This window comes from Dichomitus squalens, assembly GCF_000275845.1.
Source record: "Dichomitus squalens LYAD-421 SS1 unplaced genomic scaffold DICSQscaffold_4, whole genome shotgun sequence".
NCBI classification, from domain to species: Eukaryota; Fungi; Basidiomycota; class Agaricomycetes; order Polyporales; family Polyporaceae; genus Dichomitus; species Dichomitus squalens.
Window position 1 is genome coordinate 220,121 of NW_006766886.1, and position 14,920 is coordinate 235,040.

The 14,920-nt window shown below is 56.1% G+C and overlaps 5 protein-coding genes across 5 annotated transcripts; 4 read left to right on the forward strand and 1 right to left on the reverse strand.

Annotated features, from left to right (window-relative positions):
- Positions 1-11: 11 nt before the first annotated feature.
- Positions 12-3,429, reverse strand: DICSQDRAFT_178179 (uncharacterized protein; the record flags this gene model as incomplete). Its single annotated transcript, XM_007362260.1, has 19 exons — positions 12-236; positions 289-330; positions 387-468; positions 528-620; positions 689-765; positions 825-936; positions 1,007-1,941; positions 2,000-2,021; positions 2,081-2,241; positions 2,295-2,360; positions 2,418-2,444; positions 2,497-2,542; positions 2,598-2,616; positions 2,674-2,681; positions 2,748-2,822; positions 2,923-2,954; positions 3,022-3,067; positions 3,133-3,167; positions 3,222-3,429. 19 exons carry the CDS (start codon positions 3,427-3,429, stop codon positions 178-180), a joined length of 2,145 nt encoding a protein of 714 aa, XP_007362322.1. The 3' UTR covers positions 12-177.
- Positions 3,430-4,010: 581 nt separating this feature from the next.
- On the forward strand, positions 4,011-5,682 carry DICSQDRAFT_159669 (cytochrome c oxidase polypeptide IV). Its single transcript, XM_007362261.1, has 3 exons — positions 4,011-4,330; positions 4,400-4,508; positions 4,571-5,682. The coding sequence occupies exons 1-3, from the start codon at positions 4,031-4,033 to the stop codon at positions 4,618-4,620; spliced, it is 459 nt and encodes a 152-aa protein (XP_007362323.1). The 5' UTR covers positions 4,011-4,030; the 3' UTR covers positions 4,621-5,682.
- A 5-nt stretch (positions 5,683-5,687) lies between these two features.
- DICSQDRAFT_166687 (uncharacterized protein) lies at positions 5,688-5,999 on the forward strand (the record flags this gene model as incomplete). The annotated part of the gene is made up of 1 exon (XM_007362262.1): positions 5,688-5,999. The coding sequence occupies one exon, from the start codon at positions 5,688-5,690 to the stop codon at positions 5,997-5,999; it is 312 nt and encodes a 103-aa protein (XP_007362324.1).
- Positions 6,000-7,546: 1,547 nt separating this feature from the next.
- DICSQDRAFT_152810 (uncharacterized protein) lies at positions 7,547-11,192 on the forward strand. Its single transcript, XM_007362263.1, has 5 exons — positions 7,547-7,755; positions 7,822-7,836; positions 7,980-8,583; positions 8,635-8,723; positions 8,781-11,192. Exons 3-5 carry the CDS (start codon positions 8,310-8,312, stop codon positions 10,806-10,808), a joined length of 2,391 nt encoding a protein of 796 aa, XP_007362325.1. The 5' UTR covers positions 7,547-7,755; positions 7,822-7,836; positions 7,980-8,309; the 3' UTR covers positions 10,809-11,192.
- A 1,070-nt stretch (positions 11,193-12,262) lies between these two features.
- On the forward strand, positions 12,263-14,905 carry DICSQDRAFT_178182 (uncharacterized protein). The gene is made up of 23 exons (XM_007362264.1): positions 12,263-12,320; positions 12,382-12,465; positions 12,535-12,579; positions 12,641-12,651; positions 12,721-12,788; positions 12,844-12,898; positions 12,949-13,006; positions 13,065-13,074; positions 13,128-13,145; positions 13,204-13,229; positions 13,284-13,309; positions 13,361-13,392; positions 13,450-13,474; positions 13,529-13,540; positions 13,602-13,617; positions 13,674-13,713; positions 13,769-13,869; positions 13,930-13,954; positions 14,008-14,042; positions 14,095-14,122; positions 14,186-14,243; positions 14,306-14,454; positions 14,542-14,905. Exons 2-23 carry the CDS (start codon positions 12,440-12,442, stop codon positions 14,833-14,835), a joined length of 1,158 nt encoding a protein of 385 aa, XP_007362326.1. The 5' UTR covers positions 12,263-12,320; positions 12,382-12,439; the 3' UTR covers positions 14,836-14,905.
- Positions 14,906-14,920: the final 15 nt, after the last annotated feature.

The window sequence follows — 14,920 nt, forward strand, 5'->3', positions numbered from 1 at the left end:
TGTTTGATGATGTGGATGCGATGATAGTGAACGAAACAAATCGTGGTCCTGTCCAGTTTGTACTGGGTGTTGATAACTGCTGCTAGACGCCTAGTAATGCATGACGCTGCCTCGCGGAGAGAGGCGGTGAATGGGACTGTTCCTGATGCGATGTTGAGACAGATTCTTGGATTGTACTTATCCCTTGAACGGCACGGAGGTCGTGCACACGGCGAGATTAGAGGAGAAGTTCGATCCTAGGGGCGAGCTCGTCAGGCAGGTAGCCAAATCATGTAGGGAGATACTCACCGGGGTAGAACCAGAACGTGACTGCTATAACGATATAGAGGCCTGTATGCGAGTATAAGCCGCTTGGAACGACGAGCCCACGTAGAATACACACGCACAGATGAGGATGACGCCCTCCAACCAGTTCGACTTGCCGTCTGCCACGACGTAGCCCATCGTGTGCACCGAGATGTACAGAACCTGTGGACGGACGATGAGGAGTAAGGGAATGACAGGTGAGCCTGCGGCTGCGGACTTACAACAGACTCGAAGGGGTCAAACAGCAGAGCTAGCGGCTTGTCAAGGACCCAACCCAGGAGTACCATGAATGGAATGACAAAGAGCGCCGTTTGCTGATCAAGACGACATCGGTCAATACACCGTGAACCAAGCCCCAGAGCCGGCGAGAAGAAGTACGTACGATCGTCGAGCCGACAGCCACACTGATGCTGAGCGTCAGCTGGTCCTGCGCGGCGACGTTGACGGCCGTGGCGCACTCTGCATAAGAGGCCATCAGAACCGGGAAGCATAGGGCCAGAGACGGACGCCGCACTCACCGGCCATCACGCTCACGGTAGGCAGCAAGATCAGTCCGATCCACTCCTTACTGATCAATGGAGACTCCTCGTTCATACTGTCCACCAGCCACTCCGCATCCAGGGCGACGAGCTAGACACGCGCATACCACCAGCAAGCCTTAGTAAAACGCGCATACATAGAATGAAGGCATAACGCTCACCACTGTGAGAGAAGTCAACAGGAAGAGCGTCAACGGCCAACTCATCTCTGGCTGCGGCTGCGGCTGCGGCGGTTGCTGCTCCTCCTCCGCCGGCGAAACCGGGGACGGGGATGCGATGAGGTACTCGCTCGGGCTCTCCGCCCTCTGGCTCTTCTCTGCCCAATGCCCGCCCGGCGTGAGGTTGAGCTGAACCAAACTCTTCCGCGGAGTCGGGTCGCTCGGGGCTCTCTTGAGGCTCTCCGGGTAGTACGCAGAGAGTACGTCGCTGATCGGCGTCCGTGATCGCCCTCGCTGGCTTCCGTACCGTTGCGGCGAACCGTCGAGCTCGTCGGCATCATACGTGTCGCCTCCGGCCGGCAACGAGTCTAGAGAGCCGTCGTCAGAGTCCGAGGACGTCTCTCTCCGGATGACGAACCGCTCCTGGTCCGAAACGAGCCGCACGGTGGAGTCTGCGGGCAGCGCAATCGGGTTCGAGAGCGTCACCTGGCTCGAGGACGTGAAAGGCGACACCGCCCGCGCGCTGCCCCCAGTAAGCGACCGACCGGAGGCTGTATGCGCGTGCAGGTAGGGTCCATGAGTGCGCGTTGCAGAGTCTCCCAGGTCTATCGACGTCTCTGGCAATTCTTCCAACGGGCTAATCGGCGTCGGCGCCCCGATCGACGTCGGGTTCAAATGCTGTGGAGTGGGCACTCGCGAGTGACCTGCTGATTTGTTGTTGTAAACAACGCTGCGGATCGTCTGGAAGGAGCCGGTGCGGAGGTGGTCGAGGGAACGCGCATTCGCCATGCGCTCATAGATGCTGTTACTCTTCTTGCGCACTCGCGCAGTCGCTGAACGGACGGAGGCCGCGACGGGAAGCTTGGCGCTCGGCTCTGTATTGTCTTCGTACAGGTGCGTATGTGACCATAGCTGGAAGACCAGATACGATACATAGACTACAGGGATGCTAGATTAGTATGTCAGTCACTGGGAGAATATATCCAGGCAACGCACTGAACAACAGTACAATAGCGACCTGTCGCATGAAGTGATCGGTGTTAAGTCGCCTTGTATGAGAGCTTCTTCAAAACTTACGCCATGGCTCATGCGCAGGATGTCGTCCTTCTGCTCTTGAAGACTGGGCTCCGCCTCGCCTTTGTTTTGGCTACCATATGTGATGGCAAAGTGGAACGCAGCGGGAAGAAGGACGGCGCCTACACTGATACTCAACAGAGAAGAGTGGATCTGAGTAGCCGCTGCCGTGTTGATGGCGTCAGAGGCTGCAGCTGCGCTTTGAATCTGTACTTACTCGAGTCGAACCCCTGTTCAGAAAATCGTATGCCGCCGGCGAAGAAGCACATGCCGAGTACCAGCACTGCAAAGGACATTGCATTCGGTTACTGCACACGGAGGAGAGATCAACTGGTCTTACAGAGCTTGCTGAGCATCCCTCCGATCACTGATCAGATGTCAGCGACTGCTCTGCAAATCTCTCCACAAATGCCACCTACGAGATGACTGCACTACGCGCAACTCGCATTTGCGAAGGGCGATGATCTGAACAACAGATAAGTTTGGAGGAAACGTGCTGAGCGGCTTAGAAGCGACTGACCGCGACGACAAGCTCCACGCTACCAAGACAAACCGGTATGAGCGTCTGAACTGTGACCGACTCTACAAAAACCTACATGTTACTCTTTGTGATAGTAAGGTCAACCAGGCGATTTCAGGCATGCCAGTGACGTATGGTCGTCGTACTCACCAAACTCGAGTTCAGCAAGCCGGTCTTGCTACCGCCAATTCTTCGGGACACGATGCCCGTAGCAAGATCGTGAAGCTATACAGACAAAAACAGCTTGCCTCAGCATGCCAGTTCGTTTCGGACATAAGCGTCCGTATCGTGACTAGCGGCGTTCTTCTACGGTTTTAGAACGAACCTTGATGAGCGGTACGAAAGCGAGCAGGCATGCTGTTACGAGCGTTTCGACGAGTTATAAATATTCTTGTGAAGGGTTGAGGCGGCCAAAGATACCCACCCACGAAGAGGAGGGTGTCAGAATCGGTCGTGACTTTGAGCACACCCTGGGGTGAACGCCTCGGTCAGCACGCCCCTCAGCAGTCCACGCACTTTGGCAATCCGCACTCACAGCGGCAGGAAGAAACAGTATCAATATGTTCAGCCCTACGGATCGCTCAGTGAAGGCACCGGGAGGTACGGTTCGGAGAATGGACGTACAAGAATCAAATAGAATGAGTCGCCACCCGTGCCATATCCTGACTTGAGGAGCCTTCGCAGTACCGCCTCCCTTGTCATATGGGGGATAGCCATGATGCTGAGCCTCTCGGTCAAGCATATTCTGACCCTGGCGCTTCCATCCAGAAAAGACCCGTTGAACAAAGGACTTGCGCTGGTTTTTGGTTTCGGAGCCGGGGTTGAGAGGCATGGTTGAATTGTAGCTTGCTGTGGAAGCCCGCGTATGTGAGCGGGACATTACCGGGAACGGCAGCCGCTGCGAAGGGGTCGAGCATTTATCTTCAGAAGACGAAGGAGATAGGACAGAGTCAAGACTTGATGGTGCTAGGGGCTCTCTGGTCGATGAATGCGGGAGCATAGTATGTGGTGTTCGCTGCAGCGGGAGACGAGTCGACGTCGACAGCTTGGGCGAGGAAAGGAGCGTGGGTGGTCACCGGCGACCTGGTATGTGGTTGGGAGCAAGCTGCGGAGACAATTTGAGACATGAAACGCGTCTGTTTCTCCACAGCCAACAGCATCTGCCGTGGACGCCGCCGCTCGGGAAGCATCGACAAAGGCGTCGTTCATCTTGCCGACTGCTTCGATTCCAAGTATAACTGCCTTTTTCGTACCCGACACCCAACCAATCTGCGCAGAAGCCATTACGTCAGCGCGCATCACTCCTATCGCGCCTGCCGGGCCACACCGGCCAGGAGCGTGACAGTCTGTGACCACATTCGTGACGCCGCCATCATCTGGCAGGCGGACACGGTTGCGGCCTTTGCACCCTGCAGTATCTCTCTTCAAAAGCCATGTTCGCCGCCGCCCTCCGTCCCGCTTCCTTCGTTGCTCGCGCCGCCCTCAGGCCTGCTCGTACGGCCGCTGTGCGTGCCATTTCCACCACCGCGGCGCGTCGCTCCGACGCCCCCACCCCCCAGATCTTCGGCGAGGGTGCGAAGCCGGGTGAGGTCCCCACCGACGAGAATCAGTCCACTGGTCTCGAGCGTCTTCAGATCCTCGGTGCCATCGAGGGCGTCGAGGTTTTCGACCTTAAGCCCCTCGACTCGTCCCGCATCGGCACCCTCGTCGACCCAATCAAGGTTTTCTCCCTGGTGAGTCTACTACGTGTCGCCCGACGCGCCCCAGGCCTCATGAAATGCACGCATCCGCGCGTGCCGTAGGAACCCGAGCGACTTGTCGGCTGCACCGGCTCCCCTGCCGAATCTCACGAGCTCCTTTGGTTCAACCTCACCCGCGAGAAGAACCGTCGCTGCCCCGAGTGCGGCTCTGGTATGTTGCTGTGTGTTACCCGCTCTTTTCTCTGCTTGACTCTTCTCCCCATCGTGACGCAGTCTACGCCCTCGACTTCCAGGGCTCCGAGCATGCTCATGCCCACCACTAAATGCATTCTCGCATCTTCCGCTGCGTTGTACTACGGACATGTTGCTGTCGCGCCAATGGATCCATCTTCCCTCTAGAACTACTGTAGCCCGTCATATGAATGAAGAAGCTGCTGCCAACCTATCGTGTTGCACCACGAAGCGTCGTGGCTCGTCACCCAATTCGGCCGGTGCGGTCGAGCCCCTGGCCGAGACCCGCCGACAAGGACGCGCCCGACGTCCAGACGTACCCAGGTTCTCAGACGCTTCGGAGCTCTGGCCGGCCTTCGCCTACGCTCTGATTTCGCCAAGCCAGTAAGACTAATACCTGTACGGTATGTTGCATCACAATCGTCTTCCCCTTCCGCGACAACTACCAACCCTACACATGCACCATGCGTGTGACCCGGTGTCGCTTGAGATCTCAGTAGCCCACAGTCCCCGACGCCCTCAGTACGCCTAGTGTTGCGCATACTCAATAGCCGTTCAGGCGTTGGTACTTGGCTTCGCTGCAAGCCCTCTTCCCTGTCTCTTCCGAGTCGTTCCGTGACGACGTCCCGACAGTAGCGCTCTGGCTGCTAAAAGGCGCCCGTGTCAGACAACGGTCCGCTCAGGCCCGTGGCGGTGGGCCGCTCGGGAACTCCTGGTCCTGGACGTATGCAACGATACTCTGGTCTGTGGTGAGCGCGAAAGTGGAAGGACCATGCAAGGGATGCAAAGCGTGTAAGTGGGCTTGGCCTAGTTGAAGATAGTCTCGGCTCCAGACGTTCTTCAGCCTCTCTGCCCCAGCACTCGATGCGTCGCTGCGCTCCGCAAGCCTCGGGAGGGAGTAGACCAAAACAGGAAGGCAAAATTGATGGAACGAATCTCGAAAAGATCTGGAGGGGGGAAACGAGCGCCGGGGGAGAGAGGCTTTAGAACGTCTGGTGTGTTTCGGGCTCGGCAGAGGGCATTGTGACAGGCGGGTCACCGGTCCATGGTCCGGCGTTACATACGTGACAACATCACATCGGAGGCGCACGACGGGACGGAGGGATCGATGTCGCGCACTCGTTCTTCTGTCTGCATGTAACTACAGTATACCTCCACTATGCTTGCGGAAGATGAATATCTAGCCTTCGACAATGATCTCGGGGAATTTGATCCTGACGATTACCTGGACTCATGTATTGAAGAAGTGGATTCCTCACCCCCTCCCCTTGCCGACCCTCCTCCTCGCACGCATGCGCGCTCCACACTATACGAGAACTACACCCGCGCGCTCAGCAACAGCATGGAGGCTGGTGGGATGTCTCTCGAGGATCGCGTTCTCGCATGTATCGATTACATGAACACAACAGGCATCAATCTTTTGGTAACAGCCTCGCGCGATGCGGTGTCGACAGCCCTCACGTGCCATTAGTCAGCCCACGTGGTGTGACTGATCGTCACAATGCCCTCTGCCGAGCCCGAAATGCACCAGACGTTCTAGCGGTACTGTCTGTAAGCGCTAGAACGGATGGGAACGAGACTAAGTTGAAGATTGAGAAGGCAGCTATATAAGAGGTAACATGCGGGGTCCACCGTCGATCCTGCATTTGAGCATACATTCATCGAGGTACGTAACTTACTAGACACGTTCTTGTTGGCGCGGTGCACTTATCCAGGCACTCCGTTGAACCCAATGAAATAGAATAGGAAGATCAACTTGGCGGCCTGTCCTCGCCAAGAACAGTCGCGACAAGTCCATAACATGCCATTCACTTCCCACCTGTTCATACCACCCGTCAACATGTTATCGCCCATCTTGCGTAGGTATCTCCGTTGAACCTCTCCGAATTCCTGGCCGTTTGTGTGGCAGCTTGGCTCGTTCGTGCCACACAGAGGATGTGCCGTGTATGCAGTAGGCGCACCGTGTGGGCTCAGACCTCGTTACAATGTAACTGACATGTATCGTTGGCGGTAGATTGCGGCAGTCGTCTCGGGGCGGGACACCAGTCAGGCACATATTGAGAAAGAAACTTCCTTGGAAGGTGCTGCATTAAGGGCCAGACTCTCGGACGCATAAGTAAATGCCGACAATTAACTGACGGAACGCTGGCGTTGCTATGTTTATGTGGTTCCTTCTTTGTTCCCGGCTAGTATACGTGACTTCTCGAAGACTGGTGAGGCACATGCTGGGCCCTGACGCTTTCGCTTCCTGCATAGCGATGCCCAACTCACAGTACGCTTCGTCCATCCAATCGAATCAAGAAGGACGTAAGGCCCGTCATCGGTGTGGACCCACTCGCAAATGCGTTGCGACTGCCGACGAACGGCATCGAACAGCACGCAGAGACTACTGCTTCCCGTCTTCTCCCTTGAACATATCGTGGGTGTGTGTAAGTACTTGTCATCAGCAGACGAGCGATTGTTCTAGATAAGAGAGCAGGGCAAGGGTACACGATGCAAATGAGACATTGAGCCAAGTTTGACTGCAGTTCCAAGTACTCGAGTAGTCTTACTTCAACCTCATGTCTTGTAGGCTCAGGAGGGATTATTTGAAGGGTACTTCTGATGTTATCACGACCACGCCGCCAAGGTCAGGCACGCATGACAAACGCATCCTTTCGGCGCTGTCCGCAGGTCTCGAGAAGACGGTGTTCTGCAGCGATTTGCAAACAAAAAACACACAGCAGGCCGCTACAAGCATTCGAATCATGCTGTACTCCCAACCTGGAGTTACCTCGGAGGTTCTGAAATGCGGAGATGTGGATATGGAGACGGTGGGCAAGTCCATTGTTGCACGTTGCCGTTGGCCTCGATTCCATCGTCAGATATGCCCCCCTGAATCCGCGAGGACCTCCTTGTAGGCGGAAGACCTGGCCGTTGTCATGATATCGCTGTGGAAACGGTCTCTCAAATTGCGGCCCGGGTGGCCTCCGGATTCTGCTTCGATGGCTCACGATCCTTTAAGGCACCGTCATGATTGACAAATATGAGATTTGTAGCCATGTGAAAACGCATTGTCGCATATCCTCACAAGAAACAAGGACGCTAAACTTCCCTCGGGACTACACGCATCCGCCTCGAGGAGAGAGCGCCGTGTCTGCCAAGTGCGATGGATACCATGCTCATAAAAGCGTGGGCACTCAGCTGACGTCGCCCCTGCGTCGGAGAGGGACAGGCAGAGACTCAGCGTAAGCATGTTGTGCCTAATCGTCCAATAGCCGTAGCAAATTTGACGATCTCCCGGATGATTGGAGGTGAGATTGCCGGAGGTACGTGGTCGGCGGTCATCAGGAACGTTGTTGAGAGTGAGTCGGCTTCGCTCAGGCGGTCGCGAGTAACCTGGCAACCGCGCTCTCGATCCTACATGCCTTCCTCATTTGGTACTGCTAGTCGGCTCATGTGTATAACTCAGCGTTATCCTTGATCACTCCGACCTTTCTCATAGCGTTTCCCGCCGGAACACATGGCCGGATGCAACACGGACACATGGGCTACGGCGCGTTTGCATGCGCCCAGGCAGAATATATAAGGGGACGTACGTTGTCTGGTGAAGCCCATCACTTTCCCCCCTGCTCTTTCCTTCAAGACCTTTGCTGGTTCGTTGAACGGCCGTTTTCTCGCCTTCTTCCCGACCAGGTGTCATTCCACTTCTCGTCGGTGCCATCCAGTGCAACCCGCTTGCTCTCAACCCTCCCGAGTAACATCATCCGGATAGTCTTTTTTCTCTTTTTACTACTCCGAAATGGTGTTCTCCAAGTCTCAAGCTGCTCTCGTTGTACTTTCCGTCCTCGCCTCCTCCCAGCAGGCGTTCGCCCGTATGAAGTGGTTGGAGAGGGACGACCGCCCGGTCGTTCTCAACCCCCGTCGTTTCGGTCAGGAGCACCCCGCTGTTATTGACAAGATTGGCGCAGCGTGCCCCGGTCAGGTTTGCGGTGTGCTTTCCGGTCAGGCCATCACTCCTCTTCTTGCTGCGCAGCCGGAATGCTCGCAGCAGGATATGGCCGATGCGATCATTGGTATGTCTCCCAGCCGCCTGAGACTAGAAGTTTGATCTAAGACAAGTGCAGATGCCGCGCAGCAGTTCGATGATACGACTAAGGCGAACTTGATCGCTCTGGCCGTTGAGTACCGTCAGGTGGAGAAGAACACGCCCCCTGTAGGTGTTTTTGCTAGATCGTACGCCATGCTCTTATTGACTCTCGATTCACGATAGGACTTCACTACCAACCCTCCGACCAACCGTAACTCCGTTTTCTGCCAGAAGGCGCCCAAGAACGCCGAGCTCAACGGTCTCGTTCAGGCACAAGACCCCGCTAACGACCCTAACGTCTTCTTCGATCCCGCCACTAAGCAGTCCGTGCAGAAGGGAGCTCAGCCCAACACGTTCCCCTTCGGCACTGCTGGTTCTGACGACTCGGATGCAACGGGCTCCGCCTCCAGTGCTGCCGCAACCTCCACCTCAAGTTCGGCTGCTGCCGCGACCTCGTCTGCGGTCCTCATCGCCACCGACTCTGCCACCTCCGATGCCGCCTCAGCCACCTCGTCTTCGGATTGTGAGACCGTTGTCACCGTCACTGTGACTTCGTCTGCCACCGACGCTGCATCTGCGACGGCATCCAGCTCCGCCGCCGCCGCCTCATCTACTGCGGCTGCTGGTGACATCGGCAACTTCGGGTCTTGCTCGGTCCCCCAGATTACGTTTGCCGTTGGTCTGGACAACCGCAAGGAGACCGCCTTTGAGCCCACTGATCTCAAGTCTTTCAACCACGGCTCCGCGCAGAACATCGACATCATCACCCAGTTCATCTGCGATACCCTGACGAACTCGTGCAAGGCCGACCAGACTGCCAAGGACACCTGCGCCAAGGCGAAGGCTGCCGCTGACACCGGAGCCCCGAAGACCGGCGTCCAGGCCGACCTCTTCAACGCTGTCTTCGGCATCACTACCAATTTCGCGGATGTCACCGCGATCGACGACCAGGGCAACCCCATTGCAGGCACTGGCTCATCGGCGGCCTCCGGCAGCTCTACCGCGACGACTTCGAGCGCCGTCGCCGCCGCCTCGTCTACCGCGGCTGCTGGTGGTATTGGCAACTTCGGATCCTGCTCGGTCCCTCAGATCACCTTCGCCGTTGGTCTCGATAACCGCAAGGAGACCGCCTTCGAACCTACGGACCTGAAGTCCTTCAACCACGGTTCGGCGCAGAACATTGACATCATTACCCAGTTCATCTGCGACACCCTCACGAACTCGTGCAAGGCAGACCAGACCGCCAAGGACACTTGCGCCAAGGCGAAGGCTGCTGCTGACACCGGTGCTCCCAAGACTGGCGTGCAGGCTGACCTCTTCAACGCCGTGTTCGGTATCACCACCGACTTCGCTGCTGTCACCGCGATCGACGACCAGGGTAACCCTATCGCGGGAACTGGCTCGTCGGGTAACCAGGCTGCGGCCACCGGTGGTTCTGGCGCGACTGCATCGAGCTCTGCCGCTGCTGCCTCGTCCACCGCAGCTGCTGGTGGTATTGGCAACTTCGGGTCTTGCTCGGTCCCCCAGATCACTTTCGCCGTCGGCCTTGACGGACGCAAGGAGACTGCCTTCGAGCCCACCGACCTCAAGTCGTTCAACCATGGCTCCGCACAGAACATCGACATCATCACGCAGTTCATTTGCGACACCCTCACGAACTCGTGCAAGGCTGACCAGACCGCTAAGGACACCTGCGCGAAGGCGAAGGCTGCCGCTGACACCGGAGCCCCGAAGACCGGCGTCCAGGCCGACCTCTTCAACGCTGTCTTCGGCATCACTACCAACTTCGCTAACACTCCGGCTGTCGATGACCAAGGCAATGTGATCGCCGGAAGCACGGGTTCTGGTAGCGTGGCCGCCTCATCCACCGCCGCTGCCGCGTCCACCACTGCTGCTGCGACGACCACCTCGTCGTCCGCCGCTGCGGCCACAACGACTGCCGCGGCCGCGAGCGGTCAGAACCTCCAGAAGTTCACCGGCAACCTCGGCGGTGTCACTCCTCCCGCCGTCACGAAGTTGTCCAACGGGCAGTTCCAGGTCGACGGCAACTCGGCGTTCCAGAACCTCACGAACGCCCTCGTCCGTTCGTGCGACGTCCAGCACAACAAGTGCGCCAACGCGGCCAACGCGTCGGGTAACAAGGGCGACCTTACCGTCTCTGCCTGCGGTGACCAGCAGACTCAGTGCAACGCCGCCGCTCAGCAGCAGTGATCGTCTCGTTCATGGTCCATGGTTCCTAGATACCGGGCTCCCTCCTGCGGTGCAACGAGGGTAGCTTCCACTCGACATTCCTCCTCCTACATTAGAGAGCCTGCTTACCTACTGTACTCACCAATCAGCAGCGAGACTTGCTGAGGGTTACTGGATTTCCGCACGCACCACGACGTGCCAATCTCCTCGATTGGCCAAGTCCGGGTTGTATCTCTACTTTTTGCCGTTCCTTTGTCGCACTAGGCACATACTGGATGCACCACTGCTCGACGCTTGTATTAGACACTCCTTAGCTAGCTAGGTCTGGAAAAGAGCATACCCCTTCCTCATCTGTCCTGTGTGCGCGTATATGTACCGAAGCATTTCAGCACTGTGAGTTCTGGTGTGGGTTCAGCTAAAAATTGAGGATCAGGCCTACAGTGTTGGATTCCGCACTCTTCCCATTTTCGCGAATCGCATCTTGAGGTTAGGCCTTCAGTTTCAGGCTCTTCCGTTAATAGGCAAACGTTCTTCGGTGCCGCCTTGATGTATCATCAGTACATATTGGCGGTCGTTGGTGGAAGCATGCAGACGGAGCGATGAATCACGTGGTCCTATAGAGCTCTTCATCTGATAACCCTGCACTGCTGCAGACGTGCCTGTGGCGCGTTGGCAATGCATGGGGTTCCGCCACGGTCCACCGCATGTCGTCAGATTGCACTCCATCGGCCGATGCCATTGATATGCTACGCAACGCCAGCGGCCCCTACAGCAATTGCATTCTGGTGAGATGTGAAATCCCCGGAGGTGGATTCCTGAACGGCTCATAGTGTTGTCGTGTGCACCCATACAACACTCATACCGGACGACAATAATTCGGACTCGCGCTGGCGCCACGAGTGAGGCGACACCACACGAGGCGGACAACCGCTCACGACGACGGTCGGCAACAGCCGCCACGTTACAATTAACAACAAGATGGCGCTCCGCGAGCTTCCCGTAATGAGCGGGCTTTGTGCGCGATGAGAAAGTCGGATGGATATCTAGTGAATGCTGGCACGGACTCCTCCAGCTTCTAATGTTCACCTTCGCTTGTGTTTGCCAATAAGTGCTCGCATTCGTACTCGCTTCACAGTGGGGGCCTCCGAGATAAGGCAGCGGAGCTTGAGAAGGAACCATCAATGTCAAGTTGAGGCGCATGATATGGCTCAAATTTTCTTCCGCCCTGTGTCGCGGATACAGGGACTAAGCAACCCCCTCTGCTGCCTTCTGCTGCTCCGTCTTGAGACCATGCAAAATAAAGAACAATACACAACGTCTTAATCCCCGACGAGCGGGCCAAGTTAGCGGACCGCCTCTCGTTGTAGGCAGACAAGCCATGAGACGTAAGCACTTTTCGTGAGGCTAGCGCTCTTGATCAAAACCCTGCCTCCTCCCATCATCGGCGCTACTAACGCATTTCGGGGCATTCCATAATGGAACATGGCGACACTATCCCCAACACGGTCGTACGCCGTTGGATACACATTAAAAGTATGTTGGAGCAGTTCGCCGCGCAGTCTCAGTCGCCCACCGCCCCTTCCCGCACTTACAGTCGTGCTGGCGAAGGCTCGTCTTCAGCTCGTGTCGCAGGCGTATGACCATCCGTCAAGATGGCGTCCGGCAGGCTCGAATTGGAGTACGTGTTTGACTCATCCCGAAATTTCTACGGGATTGATCATGGATACATTCGATCTACTTCTTGAAGCCTGAGCATGGGCATGCTCCTAATAGGCTTAGCCGCGACTGCTAGGTGAAACTCGGTTCAGCTGTCTTCTTGATCTGTCGCTCATATCAGTATCTGCTCTCCTCAGCTTGTTTGGAGGTATGTTGGATGAATCACCCGATCTGGTGTACGCATGAATCATTTGACTAACATATGATGCGGTCACAGTGACTTTTTCCCAAGCTATGTGGTACTATAGACGTTACCCCCGGGATAGGAAGATCTTACAACTCCTAGTATGACGCTACTGCGTAAGTTAGACGCTGCGCTGATGTCTATGATGTCCAACAGGTGACTACTGTCTGGGGGATGGACGCCCTCAGCCTTGTCCTGTACTCCTCCTCTCGTAAGCGAATTCCAGTACGGTAGCGAAACTCGATGATGATGATGTTGCAGTATGGGACTATCTCGTTAGAAAAAACCTGCATTATTTCGGTGGTCTATCTATACCATGGTAAGCCATTATTCGACAGGCTTCCACCGTTTGCTTTGAGTTGATGTTGGGTTTATAGGATGTCGAATGTATGTAATTTGAGAAAGCTGTGGCTTCCGCTCGCTCATGCTTGATCTTGTAGGCTCAAATTGTAGTCAATGTGGGTGAATAGCTGATGCCCGTATTGGAGCCTATCCTCACCATCTGTTCACGGTTAGGCGATTGCGATTGCTATCATCCAGTCGTGCGTTGATGCTTCTCTTCAGTGTACTTTGGACATCATTGAAGTCACGTTCAGGTTCTACACTTACAGGATATGGACCTGTTAGTAAGCAGCCTATATCGCGGCAAATCTGGGCTCACATGTTGCCGCAGTGACAAGGCAGAAGGTCTTGACTGGTTTCCTCGTGAGTTCACATATGCTTTCCTGAGGACTGGCTTCTAGCTCATACGCCTGCCCATAGCTCGCGTTCGTGTCGGCAGACTTTGGTGCGTGGCTCACTCCATGGGTTGACGTTGTTCACTCAAAGCATCATCATACAGCTCTGGCACTGCGTGAGTAGCATGCCGATTCCGCGCACTTTTGGCTAATTCCCTCGCCCCTTTGTACTCGCAGTACTCTTCTTCAAAAGGTTTGTTCAGTGTCGAAATTCGAATGATTGCAATGCATGACCTGGTATTTTCGCAGCATCAATACACAGTCTCTCGCTGACTACATTCGGCTCACGGTAAGACCGCCGCTACAGTCCTCGATTGTACTGTCCGAATCTTATACCTCCCAAGCCGTTCGACATAGCCATGAGCTGCACCACAGCTACCACGGATATCATACTGTGCGGTACGCTGGTCACGCTTCTTGCCAGGTCTCGGACGGGTTCCGCCGGGTGCGTCACAAAACGTTATGACCGGGCTATTGAATACTATCGCTCATACATCATCAATAGGTCTGACCGATTAATCAATCGTTTGGTGCGCGGCTGGAGTTAGCCGAACATAAGGGAAAGTACTAAAGACACGAGCAGCTGTTCTACACTATCAATACAGGGCTGGTCACCAGGTGCGGAGCTAACATTTTCACGTCGCTCGTCAGCTCATCGCAGAAACCGCAGCATGTGCGCCCTCACCTCGCTCATTACCGTAAGGCGACACCAATTGAACTCTTGATCGGGCTTTGTCGCTCGTCGCTTACGAATACACCAGGTCTTGGTACTCCCCGAGGCATCCGTCTATGTGTTGTTCTACTACATCGGTGCTCGCAGTGCGTTCCTTGACTGCATGCTACCTACACACATCCTCACACAGCCATCCGGTCCTCCGCAGTGTACACAGTGTCGCTCCTCGCAACTCTCAACGCTCGCGAACACCTGCGCATACAAGCCGAGCAGTTGGGCGACGCCTCGATACCTCGACTCACGAGGACGTCAAACAGCGTCTCCCGTCGCAGCGTGCGCGCCGTCGTGGACGCGATGGTACGTCTCCCCATCCCTCTCGCCCTCGTCTACCCGCATCCACGCCTGTCGCTCACTCGAAACCCATCTTGCCCCCTCTTCCTGCAGTCCCCCTCGAAGGAGATCGTCGTCGCGATCCAGCGTGACACGACCGTGACATTCGAGGAGCGCTCCGAAGAGGACCTGCACGATGCCCGTCGGCGCGGGCCCTACCGCTACCAGTCACAGTCCCCGACGGAGCCACGGAGCCCGAAGCTGGTCGCGCTTCTGACCAACAATTCCTTGTCCCCACCGAAGCGGCGCGACTCGATTGGCACCTCCAGCCTGCCCGACTCGCAGCTTGCCTCGTCATCGTCCTCGGGCTCGGGCACGCGCGTCCAGGCACCGTCGGACTGGTCTTGATGTAGTACTACCTGGTGTATCATAGACTTTGCTGCTTGCGGCTCTAGATTTCGTCGCGCGCTATCGCTCCCTCGACGTGGAAAAC

Excerpts from the sequence above, each read along its gene's own strand:
- DICSQDRAFT_159669 (XM_007362261.1), top strand. The coding sequence starts at position 4,031 with ATGTTCGCCGCCGCCCTCCGTCCCGCTTCCTTCGTTGCTCGCGCCGCC. Across the intron at positions 4,331-4,399 it reads CAATCAAGGTTTTCTCCCTG|GAACCCGAGCGACTTGTCGG; the intron begins GTGAGTCTACTA and ends CGCGTGCCGTAG. Across the intron at positions 4,509-4,570 it reads CTGCCCCGAGTGCGGCTCTG|TCTACGCCCTCGACTTCCAG; the intron begins GTATGTTGCTGT and ends ATCGTGACGCAG.
- DICSQDRAFT_178182 (XM_007362264.1), top strand. The coding sequence starts at position 12,440 with ATGGCGTCCGGCAGGCTCGAATTGGA. Across the intron at positions 12,789-12,843 it reads GGAAGATCTTACAACTCCTA|GTGACTACTGTCTGGGGGAT; the intron begins GTATGACGCTAC and ends GATGTCCAACAG. Across the intron at positions 14,244-14,305 it reads CTACTACATCGGTGCTCGCA|TGTACACAGTGTCGCTCCTC; the intron begins GTGCGTTCCTTG and ends GGTCCTCCGCAG.
- DICSQDRAFT_152810 (XM_007362263.1), top strand. The coding sequence starts at position 8,310 with ATGGTGTTCTCCAAGTCTCAAGCTGCTCTCGTTGTACTTTCCGTCCTC. Across the intron at positions 8,584-8,634 it reads TATGGCCGATGCGATCATTG|ATGCCGCGCAGCAGTTCGAT; the intron begins GTATGTCTCCCA and ends AGACAAGTGCAG. Across the intron at positions 8,724-8,780 it reads TGGAGAAGAACACGCCCCCT|GACTTCACTACCAACCCTCC; the intron begins GTAGGTGTTTTT and ends GATTCACGATAG.